Source organism: Simochromis diagramma, unplaced genomic scaffold, assembly GCF_900408965.1.
Source record: "Simochromis diagramma unplaced genomic scaffold, fSimDia1.1 OVJJ01000520.1, whole genome shotgun sequence".
NCBI classification, from domain to species: domain Eukaryota; kingdom Metazoa; phylum Chordata; class Actinopteri; order Cichliformes; family Cichlidae; genus Simochromis; species Simochromis diagramma.
In genome coordinates, this window is record NW_024387338.1 from 192,150 (window position 1) to 204,693 (window position 12,544).

The window sequence follows — 12,544 nt, forward strand, 5'->3', positions numbered from 1 at the left end:
TTTTGTTTATTCAGTGTTCTGGGATTTTGTTGGGTTTTCATAGTTTTGTCTTTCGTATTTCATGTTCCTTAATTTATCTTTAGATCACTGTGATTTTCCAGCTTTTAGGTTTTGTCTCTGTGCCTCCCTAGTGTTCCTTGTTTCTTGTGTTCCTGGTTTGATGTTTGTGTTATTTCATGTTCCCATTCCCTCATTACCCTCATTGTATATTTAAGCCCTGTATTTTCCATTGCCCTTTGTTGCATCGTACCCACTTATCTGTATAAGTCTCTTCCTGTGTTTCTAGTTTCAGTGTTAGTTCCTCCTTTCTGGATTCCTGGTGTTTGAGTTGAAACAGTATTTTTAATTGTATCTTTAATGTCCGTATTAGAGAACATAACATGAACAAAAAGGACTTTGGGATTTATTGCAGTATTATAAAAAAAACTGTAAACAGTAATTTAAAATAATCCAACCAAAGGTATATAAAAGGCTCATGTTAATACTATAACCTTCAGACATATATTCAGTAATGCAATACAGATTCTAAATAATGCTCAGTGACAAAGATTGAATCCTGACCTCAGAGTTTCCAGTATACAATATGTACTGTTCAGTGCAACAGACAGAAGCTTAACTCCTGCATCCTCTATGTCGTTTTCACTCAGGTCCAGCTCTCTCAGTCTACTGGACTGGGAGCTGAGAGCTGAGGACAGAGCTTCACAGCTTCTCTGTGAGAGGTTACAGACACTCAGTCTGAAAAAGAATCAACACAAAGACAAAAATAATAAATTAATAAAAAAACAAAACAACAACACTGAAATTAAAATGCATTGATGGTGTAGTTATAAGTGACTATATCTGGCAATATTTAATGTTCCTCAAGGACTGGTTGGAATTGCTATTGTCTGATTTTAAACACATCAGGAATTGACTGTCATTTACAAATCATGAGAAATGATACACTACAATAACAAATGCATGTAACTGACCTTTAATAGCTAAAAGTTTAATTGGTTAATTATCTCATTTGACATAAATAAGAATCCTTGATCTGACCTCAGAGCTGCCAGTTTACAATGTGGACTTTTCACTCCAGCAGACAGAAGCTTCACTCCTGAATCTTGTAGGTTGTTGTTACTCAGGCCCAGATCCCTAAGGCTAGAGGATTGGGAGCTGAGAACTGAGGACAGAGATTCACAGCTTCTCTCAGAGAGGAAACACCCATATAGTCTAGAAATCAAGAACACACACACACACACACACAAGCTGAAATTACAGTATATTGATTGTACAGTTATGAGTTACTTGATCTGGTAATGTCTCTTATGCTCCAGGACAAGGTGGGTTTGCTATTTCCTTATATTAAACACCAGAAATGTGTCAATTTAGGCAAGGCAAGGCAAGGCAAGTTTATTTGTATAGCACAATTCAACAACAAGGTGATTCAAAGTGCTTTACAGAGACATTAGAAACAAAAACAAATAAAAAGCATGATTTAAAATTGATTAAAACAAGCAAACAAACAAACTAATTAACAAACAAACAAAACAGTATATAAAATCAAAACAGATACAATCAGAACAATGGATAAAATCAGTAGTTAAATGTAAGTTTTGAAATTTAATCTTAAAAGTGTGGATTTGGTGCTTTATTCAAATGCAGCTGAGAATAGGTGAGTCTTCAACCTGGATTTAAATAAACTGAGTGTTTCAGCTGATCTGAGGCTTTCTGGGAGTTTGTTCCAGATATAAGGAGCATAAAAGCTGAATGCAGCTTCTCCGTGTCTGGTTCTGACTCTGGGAACTGATAAAAGACCAGATCCAGATGACCTGAGGGATCTGGAAGGTTCATGCTGGGTCAGGAGGTCACTGATGTATTTTGGTCGTAAACCATTCAGAGCTTTATAGACCAGCATCAGAACTTTAAAGTCTATCCTCTGACGGACAGGCAGCCAGTGTAAGGACCTCAGAGCTGGACTGATGTGGTCCACTTTTTTGGTCTTAGTGAGGACTCGAGCAGCAGAGTTCTGAATGAGCTGTAGTTGTCTGACTGATTTTTTAGGTAGACCTGTAAAGATGCTGTTACAGTAATCAAGCCTACTAAAGATGAATGCATGGACTAGTTTTTCCAGGTCCTGTTGAGGCATCAGATCTTTTATCCTTGAAATATTCTTGAGGTGATAGTAAGCTGACTTTGTTATTGTCTTAACCCTTTAAGACCTACCATAGAACCAAGTCCGCCAGAGCTTATATTATATTTTTACATGCTGTGGAGCCATTTTTGGGAGCATTTCAAGTTGCTATACATCAATACAACCATTATAGCCCAGATTTTAATAATATGTATTCATTAAGTGCATAGTAATTACATAAATTGCAAAAAAGTGCAATAAACTACAAAAAAATTGAAAATCGTTTTTGCTTTTTTAACATATATTTGTAGTTAGAGAAATTTAAGAGGCTTATCCCTCAAAACTGTAAATACAAAAAAGTTGCACAAAATAGTTTCCCACCACAGGAAATTTATTTTGAGTGTCTTCATAGTTTTATTTTTGAAATACACCAATTTTTATACACTGCAGGAAAAACGAAAATAAATATTATACTGCAAATTTGCAAAAAAACAGCATATGCATCAAAATAAACTATTTCCAGCAGTGCAATATGAGTCCTAAGCATCCCAGAAACGACACAGAAAGTCATAAAGTCAAAGATAACTTTTAAAAGACCAGTATAGGCCCTGAGGCCCTGATGGTAAAAAAGACTACATTTCCGCGAAAATGACGTCACTTCCGGTTTCGGGCAGGTAATGGCGGAAATGCAAAAGTTCGCGCTGACGTCTATTCCAACGTAGGAAGTGTTATGAACAGCTGATCGGATCGGCAAAGCGTGTTTCTGGAATATTATGTTTTTGTTCCTGCAAGCGCTTTTTATGCAGTTTTTGCAAAGCTTTATGTGGAAGGAAACCGTGACCTAGGACAAGCTGATGGCATAAGATGTAAGTACAACTCCTCCGGTTTCATATGCAAAAAAAATTTTTGCGCTAGCTTACGTGGTTGCAGTGCTACCGGGATTTAAAAATAGTTACGCAAAACGGAGCGTGCCCGCTCCAATCGGCTCTAAAGGGTTAATGTGTTTTTCTAAGTTTAGGTCTGCATCCATCACTACACCCAAATTTCTCGCCTGGTTTGTGGTTTTTAGGTGTATAGATTGAAGTTCTCTGGTGACCTGTAATCGTTTTTCTTTGGCGCCAAAGACTATTACCTCAGTTTTGTTTTTGTTTAGCTGGAGAAAATTGTGGCACAGCCAGTCATTAATTTCCTCAATGCATTTACCAAGAGCTTGTACAGGGCCTTGGTCTCCTGGTGACATTGTGATATATATTTGTGTGTCATCTGCATAGCTGTGGTACTTTATTTTGTTGTTCTTTATAATCTGTGCCAGTGGGAGCATGTAAATGTTAAACAGAAGGGGTCCCAAGATGGAACCTTGGGGAACTCCACATGTGATACTTGTCTGCTCAGATGTGAAGTTACCTATTGATACAAAGTATTTCCTGTTTTCTAAGTATGTTTTGAACCAGTTTAGTACAGTTCCTGAAAGACCTGCCCAGTTCTCCAGTCGTTTGAGTAATATGTTGTGGTCAACTATAACAAATTTACTGTGATTTGAAAATGATGAAAAATACTAAGATGCAATAACAAATAAATAATACCTCCCTTTAGTGGCAAAAAGTTTTAATTGATTAAATATGTTATTTGATGAAAAATAAATATTATTTGATCTGACCTCAGAGTTTCCAGTGTACAATGTGCACTCTCCACTCCAGCAGATAGAAGCTTCACTCCTGAATCTTGTAGGTTGTTGTTACTGAGGTCCAACTCTCTCAGTCTACAGGACTGGGAGCTGAGAGCTGAGGACAGAGCTTCACAGCTTCTCTGTGAGAGGTTACAGACACTCAGTCTGAAAAAGAATCAACACAAAGACAAAAAAAATAAATAAATTAATAAAAACACAAAACAACAACACTGAAATTAAAATGCATTGATGGTGTAGTTATAAGTGACTATATCTGGCAATATTTAATGTTCCTCAAGGACTGGTTGGAATTGCTATTGTCTGATTTTAAACACATCAGAAATTCACTGTCATTTACAAATCATGAGAAATTATACACTACAATAACACATGCATGTAACTGACCTTTATTAGCTAAAAGTTTAATTGGTTAATTATCTCATTTGACATAAATAAGCATCCTTGATCTGACCTCAGAGTTGCCAGTTTACAATGTGGACTTTTCACTCCAGCAGACAGAAGCTTCACTCCTGAATCTTGTAGGTTGTTGTTACTCAGGCCCAGATCCCTAAGGCTAGAGGATTGGGAGCTGAGAACTGAGGACAGAGATTCACAGCTTCTCTCAGAGAGGAAACACCCATATAGTCTAGAAATCAAGAACACACACACACACGTGCACGCACACACGCACACGCACACACACACACACACACACACGCACACACACACAAGCTGAAATTACAGTATATTGATTGTACAGTGATGAGTTACTTGATCTGGTAATGTCTCTTATGCTCCAGGACAAGGTGGGATTGCTATTTCCTTATATTAAACACCAGAAATGTGTCAATTTACTGTGATTTGAAAATGATGAAAAATACTAAGATGCAATAACAAATAAATAATACCTCCCTTTAGTGGCAAAAAGTTTTAATTGATTAAATATGTTATTTGATGAAAAATAAATATTATTTGATCTGACCTCAGAGTTTCCAGTGTACAATGTGCACTCTCCACTCCAGCAGATAGAAGCTTCACTCCTGAATCTTGTAGGTTGTTGTTACTGAGGTCCAACTCTCTCAGTCTACAGGACTGGGAGCTGAGAGCTGAGGACAGAGCTTCACAGCTTCTCTGTGAGAGGTTACAGGTGCTAAGTCTGAAACACACACACACACACACACACACACACACACACACACACACACACATATGTAATGGATTTGATTTAATATGTTTTTATATGTTGATCTGACCTGAAAATATACAGAGTGCAAGAAAATCGAATGTGTCAGTGTACACTACAATTAATGATTAACTAAAAATAAATACAGTTAAAGTTTAGAAAAAACAATGCAGTTAAATTTGTGAAAGCTCAATCCATCCCCTCCAAAATCGCTACCTTATTGTGGTGTAGCAGTTTGTTTGTTTTCTGCCAGCCACCTGTGCCTCCAGCTCTATGCAACCCCATTCAAGCCGGTAAACAAACGAGTAACATGTTAGCTCTGTAACTCTATTTCTTCATGTAACTCTTGTCTTTCCTCTTGTCTGTTTGTTTTGATACTTTGGTGTCACAGTTCGATATTTTTTCGATACAAAAAAATATTCATGCCTTTTTTAAGTTATTAAAATTATAAATATTTCTTTTAACTCAAAAGTACAGTTTTTAAATTAAATGTTGCTGAAACAACAAAATAATAAAAAAAAAAAAATGTATCTGATGGAGAAATCACTCATCTGTGGAAAAGAGCGTTTATTACTGAGAAATGGCTCTTTCCAAAATAAAAGCTATTTTGTCGACAGAAATAAAAGTAGCAATTGCCCTTTCTATCTCTTTTGCCCTCTTAGAATCATGTTTTAACGGCTGTCTAAATGACTTGGGTAAAGTTTGTAGCATGCGTTCTTGTTGTTGTTTTTGTCTGCTTCCACTTGTCTTTGCACTAGCATGATGTCGTCATAAATGTGCAGTTATATTCGCTGTGTTCCAACCGATGTAACTGAGCATTGCGTGGCACATCCGACATACTGTTGTACTTTTGTCCACGACGCAAGTAGGGTCATACTTGAAAACAAAAATAGTTCCAAACGCCAGATCTGAGTGATGGTGGATAAGGTTCAACTTTGGGTACTGTTGAGACAGTTGCCATGCAAACTTGAGTGAATGCATGTGGGCGGCGCTCAGTGGATCTGTGCTCGACAATACAGCCTAGGTGAAGTAATCAAGCACAGATCCACTGAGCCCTCAACACAGACAGCATCGTCAGAAGAAAAGTTGATCAAATAAAATAAAAATCTTGTATCGTTCAATACATATGCGTACCAAACCAAAAGCACTGTATTGAACGGTTCAATACAGACACTGTATTATATATATATATATATATATATATATATATATATATATATTAGGGGTGCAACGATACACAAAATTCACGGTTCGGTTCGGTTCGATACTTTGGTGTCACGGTTCGATATTTTTTCGATACAAAAAAATGTTCATGCATTTTTAATTTGTCATTTATTAAAATTATAAATATATATTTTAACTCAAAAGTACAGTTTTTAAATTTAACCCTAACCCTTGTGCGTGTTTTTTATTTTGACAGCGAATGCGCACCTGCGGACCACTTATGTGCAGCCCTGGTTATTTAGCTCATCATATTGCAGCCACAGAAATTCTTTTGTCCATGAAACCATAAAGCTGCACTTTCTTTTTGCCTTATAGTCTGATTTGTCAGAACTTCTCCGTTTTGTGGTAAGCTTTTCTTTGGCTGTCACTTCTTCACCCTGACCTGTCGTATTTGGCTCAGCAGAACTGAAATGCTTTTACACGCTCACTCACATAAGCTCAGCGATTCTCTGCGCGATCAACCTCTCACATGTTTAAGCTTGCTGCGGGAGATTTCACTTGTCATGTTTGCATAGTAAGCTAACGATTAATAAGACGATGTCAGAGGAATTGGTGCACAAATTATCATCACTCACAGATCAGTGCTGTCGCTCTCTATACACAGTTCGCACGATTGCAAAGTGAAAGCAAAAAAACAAGCGCAAATTCAAACGCGACTTCAATATGTCACATATTGACAGTGGCTCACCGATGCCAATGACATAATTACCCAGCTACATTTCTGAAAGAATGCAAAAGCATTGACATATATTTTTCCTACAATAGCCCGACGGGCAGGGAAGAGATAGATTTTGGTAGCCCGACTGAAAAAATCGCTAGCTCCGGGACGTCGGGCTAGCGATATTGCAAGCCCTGTATCTGATTGAGGAATCACTCATCTTTGGAAAAGAGAGTTTATTACAGAGAAATGGCTCTTTCCAAAATAAAAGCTATACTATCCGCTTCTTCTGGGCTATATTCTCAGCAGCATAAGGAGAATCATGTGCTAACAGCTGTCTAAATGACTCGGCTAAAGTTAGTAGCATGCTTGCTTTTTTTTGTCTGCTTCCACTTGTCTTTGCACTAGGATGATGTCGGCGTAAATGTGCAGTCATATTCGTTGTGTTCCCACTAGTGCTTTCAGGTTAATCTCGTTGAAATGACCTTAACGCCACAACACGGCAAATCTCCGTTAACGAGCTACCGCCGATCGCTCCATGCATGGGGCTAGACGGCAAACACGTTAACGAGCTAACTGCGCTAACAAACTAGTTCACACCAATGTAATTGAGCATTGCATGGCACATCCAACATACTGTTTTACTTTAGTCCATGACTCGCTTACCTTCAGGGTCATACGTCACATGAAAACCAAAATAATTCCAAACGCCAGATCTGAATGTTGCAAGTAGAGCTTAACTTCTGTCTCGCTAGCTTGCCCTGCGCTCTTCCTTCTGACTATGCTGTCTGTGTTGAGCGCTCAGTGGATCTGCGCTCGACAGTGCAGCCTAGGCGGAGTAGTCGAACACAGATTCACTGAGCGCTCAACACAGACAGCATCGTCAGAAGGAAAATTGATAAAATAAATTACAAATGTTGTATTGTTCGATACATATGCGTACCGAACCGAAAGCACTGTATCGAACGGTTCAATATCGATACGAATATCGTTGCACCCCTATTATTTAGCTTGTCATATTGCAGCCACGGAAATTCTTTTGTCCATGAAACCATAAAGCTGCACTTTCTTTTTGCCTTATAGTCTGATTTGTCATAACTTTTCCGTTTTGTGGTAAGCCTTTCTTTGGCTTTCACTTCTTCACCCTGACCTGTCTTATTTGGCTCAGCAGAACTAAAATATATATCCTGCTGCTTTTACACACGCACTCACATAACGCTCAGCGATTCTCTGCGCGATCAACCTCTCACATGTTTAAGCTTGCTGCAGGAGATTTCACTTGTCATGTTTGCATAGTAAGCTAACAATTGATAAGACGATGTCAGAGGAATTGGGGCGCAAATTATCATCACTCACCAATCAGTGCTGTCACTCTCTATACACAGTTCGCGCGATTGCAAAGTGAAAGCAAAAAACAAGCGCAAATCCAAATGCGATTTCAATATGTCACATATTGACAGTGGCTCACCGATGCCAATGACATAATTACCCAGCTACATTTCCGAAAGAATGCAAAAGCATTGACATATATTTTTCCTTCCTACGGTAGGCCGACGGGCAGGGCAGAGATAGATTTTGGTAGCCCGACTGGAAAAATCTCTAGCCCCAGGACGTCGGGGCTAGCGATTTTGCGAGCCTTTATCTGATTGAGGAATCACTCATCTTTGGAAAAGAGAGTTTATTACAGAGAAATGTCTCTTTCCAAAATAAAAGCTATACTATCCGCTTCTTCTGGGCTATATTCTCAGCAGCATATTAAACATATCAGGTCCCCATAAGGAGAATCCTGTGCTAACGGCTGTCTAAATGACTCGGGTAAAGTTTGTACCATGCGTGCTTGTTGTTTTTGTCTGCTTCCACTTGTCTTTGCACTAGGATGATGTCGGCGTAAATGTGCAGTCATATTCGTTGTGTTCCCACTAGTGCTGTCAGCGTAAATCTCGTTGAAATGACGTTAACGCCACAACACGGCAAATCTCCGTTAACAAGCTACCGCGGATCGCCCCGTGCGTGTGGCTGGACGGCCAACACGTTAACGAGCTAACTGCGCTAACACACTAGCTCCCACCCATGTAATTGAGCATTGCGTGGCACATCCAACATACTGTTTTACTTTAGTCCATGACGCGCTTACCTTCAGGGTCATACGTCACATGAAAACCAAAATAGTTCCAAACGCCAGATCTGAATGAGGGTGGGGGAGGTTCAATTTGCCATGTTGCAAGGAGAGCTTAACTTCTGTCTCGCTAGCTTGCCCTGCGCTCAGTGAATCTGCGTTCGACTACTCCGCCTAGGCTGCACTGTCGAGCGCAGATCCACTGAGCGCTCAACACAGACAGCATCGTCAGAAGGAAAGTTGATCAAATAAATTAAAAATTTTGTATTGTTCGATACATATGCGTACCGAACCGAAAGCACTGTATCGAACGGTTCAATATCGATACGAGTATCATTGCACCCCTAATATGTATATATATATATCCGAACCGATATATATATATATATATATACACCGAACTGATATATATATATACCGAACCGAAAGCACTGTATCGAACGGTTCAATATCGATACGAATATCGTTGCAGAAATGTCAGCAGTCCGAACCACAAAAGAAGCGCGTATTTTCGGAAAAGTGGTTGCAGGAGGTGAGCTGGCTTCAAACAAATGATGAACGCACAGAGATGTGGTGTCCGGAATGTGCCATGAAAATTTAATAAATGACAAATTAAAAAGGCATGAACATTTTTTTTTGTATCGAAAAAACATCGAACCGTGACACCAAAGTATCGAACCGAACCGTGAATTTTGTGTATTGTTGCACCCCTAATATATATATATGTATATATATATATTAATAATATACATATTAATAATATTTAGTCAAATATTAAAACAGTCTTATACTTGACTGAGTTACTGAGATACTTTTTGTTAAATAGGATCAACATTTATTGTTTAAAGAATGCATGGCCACATATTTACTTACAATGCTTTGTTGGAGGCTTTGACCACTGGCAGCAGCCTCAGAAGAGACTCCTCTGAAGCAGAGAATTTCTTCAAGTCAAACACATCCAGATCTTTTTCTGATGACAGTAAGATGAAGACCAGAGCTGACCACTGAGCAGGAGACAGCTCATCTGTGGAGAAACTTCCTGATCTCAGAGACTGCTGGATCTCCTCCACTAGAGAACGATCATTCAGTTCATTCAGACAGTGGAACAGATTGATGCTTTTCTTTGCAGACAAATTCCCACTGAGCTTCTCCTTTATGTACTGGACTGTTTCCTGATTGGTCTTTGAGCTACTTCCTGTCTGTGTTAGAAGACCTCTCAGGAGAGTCTGATTGGTCTGCAGTGAAAGACCCAGGAAGAAGCAGAGGAACAAGTCCAGGTGTCCATTTGGGCTCTGTATGGCCTTATCCACAGCACTCTGGAAAAAAATGAGCATGTCGAGGGATTGACTTCTTTTGAACTTCTGGGAGGTTGTTTGTTGTTGTTCTAGCACATTGATCCCAGAGTTGATGAAGGTCAGATGGACATAAAGAGCAGCCAGAAACTCCTGAACACTCAGATGGGTGAAGCAGAACACCTTCTCCTGGTACAGTACTCTCTCCTCTCTAAAGATCTGTGTGAATACTCCTGAGTAAATTGAGGCTGCTATGATATCAATGCCACACTCTGTCAGGTCTGATTCATAGAAGATCAGGTTTCCTTTCTGCAGCTGATCAAAAGCCAGTTTTCCCAGAGACTCAATCATCCTTGTGCTCTCTGGACTCAAGTGTGGATCATACTTTAACTTCCTCATTTTGGCCTGAACCACCAGGAAGTGGATGTACATCTCAGTCAGGGTCTTGGGTAGCTGTCTTCCCTCTCTGGTTTGCAGCACATCCTCCAGAACTGTAGCAGTGATCCAGCAGAAGACTGGGATGTGGCACATGATGTAGAGGCTTTGTGATGTCTTGATGTGGGAGATGATTCTGCTGCCCCGCTCCTCATCTCTGAATCTCTCCCTGAAGTACTCCTCCATTTGTGGATCAGTGAACCCTCGGATCTCTGTCACCATATCAACATATTGTGGAGGGATCTGATTGGCTGCTGCAGGTCGTGTGGTTATCCAGATGCGAGCAGTGGGAACCAGTTTCCCCCTGATGAGGTTTGTCAGCAGCACATCCACTGAGGTGGGCTTTCTAGGGTCAGTTAGGATTTCATTTTTGTGGAAGTCCAGAGGAAGTCGACACTCATCCAGACCATCAAAGATAAACACAACCTGGAAGTCTTCAAAGCTGCAGATTCCTGCTTTTTTGGTTTCAGTAAAGAAGTGATGAACAAGTTCCACCAAGCTGAACTTTTCCTCTTTCAGCACATTCAGCTCTCTGAAAGTGAATGGAAATATAAACTGGATGTCCTGGTTGGCTTTGTCTTTAGCCCAGTCCAGAGTGAATTTCTGTGTCAACAGTGTTTTCCCAATGCCAGCCACTCCCTTTGTCAGCACTGTTCTGATTGGTTCATCTCTTCCAGGTGAGGCTTTAAAGATGTCTTCTCGTCGGATTGTTTTTTCTGGTCTGTCTGGTTTCCTGGGTGCGGTTTCAATCTGTCTGACCTCATGTTCATCATTGACCTCTGCAGTCCCTCCCTCTGTGATACAGAGCTCTGTGTCGATCTGATTCAGCAGGGTTGGGTTTCCTGCTTTAGCGATCCCCTCAAACACACACTGGAACTTCTTCTTCAGCTTAGATTTAAGTTTACGTGGACAAACTGTAACAAGATGTTCTAAATAAAAAATAAAAAAAAGATGAATCATTTTTTAAGTAGTGCAAATTACAGTTTTATTTTCCAAAGCGTTACCCTTGAAAATATGTCTGTCCCTCTGCTGAGCCATAAATAAATACTCCATTTATCACCAGCAGTTTAACTCTTTAGATAAATCCTCTTACTTCTATGCAGACAGTCAGCCAGCTTCCCCTGCTTCTTCCTCCTCAGGAAGTCCAGTGTGATCTTCACAACTGACACTCTGCTTCTGCTCATCTGCTCATCATCCTCCACCTGACTCTCTAAGCCTTCTGGGTAATCTGAACTCAGAACCGTTTGAATCTTCTTCAGCTCGTCCTTCACAAAAGTGATGATGTCTTTCTCCAGCAGCTGGAACAGAATATTTTATGAATAACCCAATCAGACTGAAATCATGAGCCAAACATCAGATCCATATTGGACACACTGACAATCCACTGGTCTACAAAGAGCAGCATGGAGGTGCTGAACAGAATAGATGTGAAAGTAGTTGTACATGTACAGACCATAAATATGGAGTCCAGGTGTGTTTCAGTCTGCTGGGAGACCTGACCACTGGGAACCTCTAAGCTCTCCTGGTCCACTCTGTGGAGGAATCATGAACAATTAGTTCAAGCACAAGATATCGGTCAAGACGTTATCTGCTCTGCACTGTTTATAAGAGAACTTCATCTTAAGTGTGTAAAGTTTTGTCTCTGATATATCAGGAAACATTATTTAGTGTAAATATTATTATGTTTGTTTTAAATCCTTATGGATGTCTGTCAGGTTGAGTTTTCTCTTGAATCTTGGTTCTCTGGGCCCGGGGCTCAGTCTGGTCTGGCGTAGCTGGCTGCCGGTGGAGCCTGCGGGCTTGTTTGCTGCGGCAAACCATGGCAACTGCACCATGGTTGCTGGGTGACCCCCATTT

General features: G+C 39.9%; 2 protein-coding genes across 2 annotated transcripts in view; both read right to left on the minus strand.

Moving 5' to 3' along the window:
• Positions 1 to 12,244, minus strand: part of LOC120718210 (NLR family CARD domain-containing protein 3-like) — a 104,186-nt gene extending 91,942 nt beyond the window's left edge. Inside the window, exon 1 of the mRNA XM_040006637.1 lies at positions 12,183 to 12,244. The gene's annotated coding sequence lies outside the window, so the exon portion shown is untranslated. The remainder of the gene's footprint in view (positions 1 to 12,182) is intronic.
• LOC120718205 (NACHT, LRR and PYD domains-containing protein 12-like) overlaps positions 1 to 12,264 on the minus strand; it is a 39,047-nt gene extending 26,783 nt beyond the window's left edge. Inside the window, exons 1-8 of the mRNA XM_040006631.1 lie at positions 12,141 to 12,264; positions 11,781 to 11,985; positions 9,834 to 11,616; positions 4,762 to 4,935; positions 4,252 to 4,425; positions 3,771 to 3,944; positions 1,039 to 1,212; positions 562 to 735 (exon numbers count right to left, since the gene is read on the minus strand). Coding sequence (XP_039862565.1) covers positions 562 to 735; positions 1,039 to 1,212; positions 3,771 to 3,944; positions 4,252 to 4,425; positions 4,762 to 4,935; positions 9,834 to 11,616; positions 11,781 to 11,985; positions 12,141 to 12,143 — 2,861 coding nt within the window. The 5' untranslated portion in view covers positions 12,144 to 12,264. The remainder of the gene's footprint in view (positions 1 to 561; positions 736 to 1,038; positions 1,213 to 3,770; positions 3,945 to 4,251; positions 4,426 to 4,761; positions 4,936 to 9,833; positions 11,617 to 11,780; positions 11,986 to 12,140) is intronic.
• Between the last annotated feature and the right edge of the window lie 280 nt (positions 12,265 to 12,544).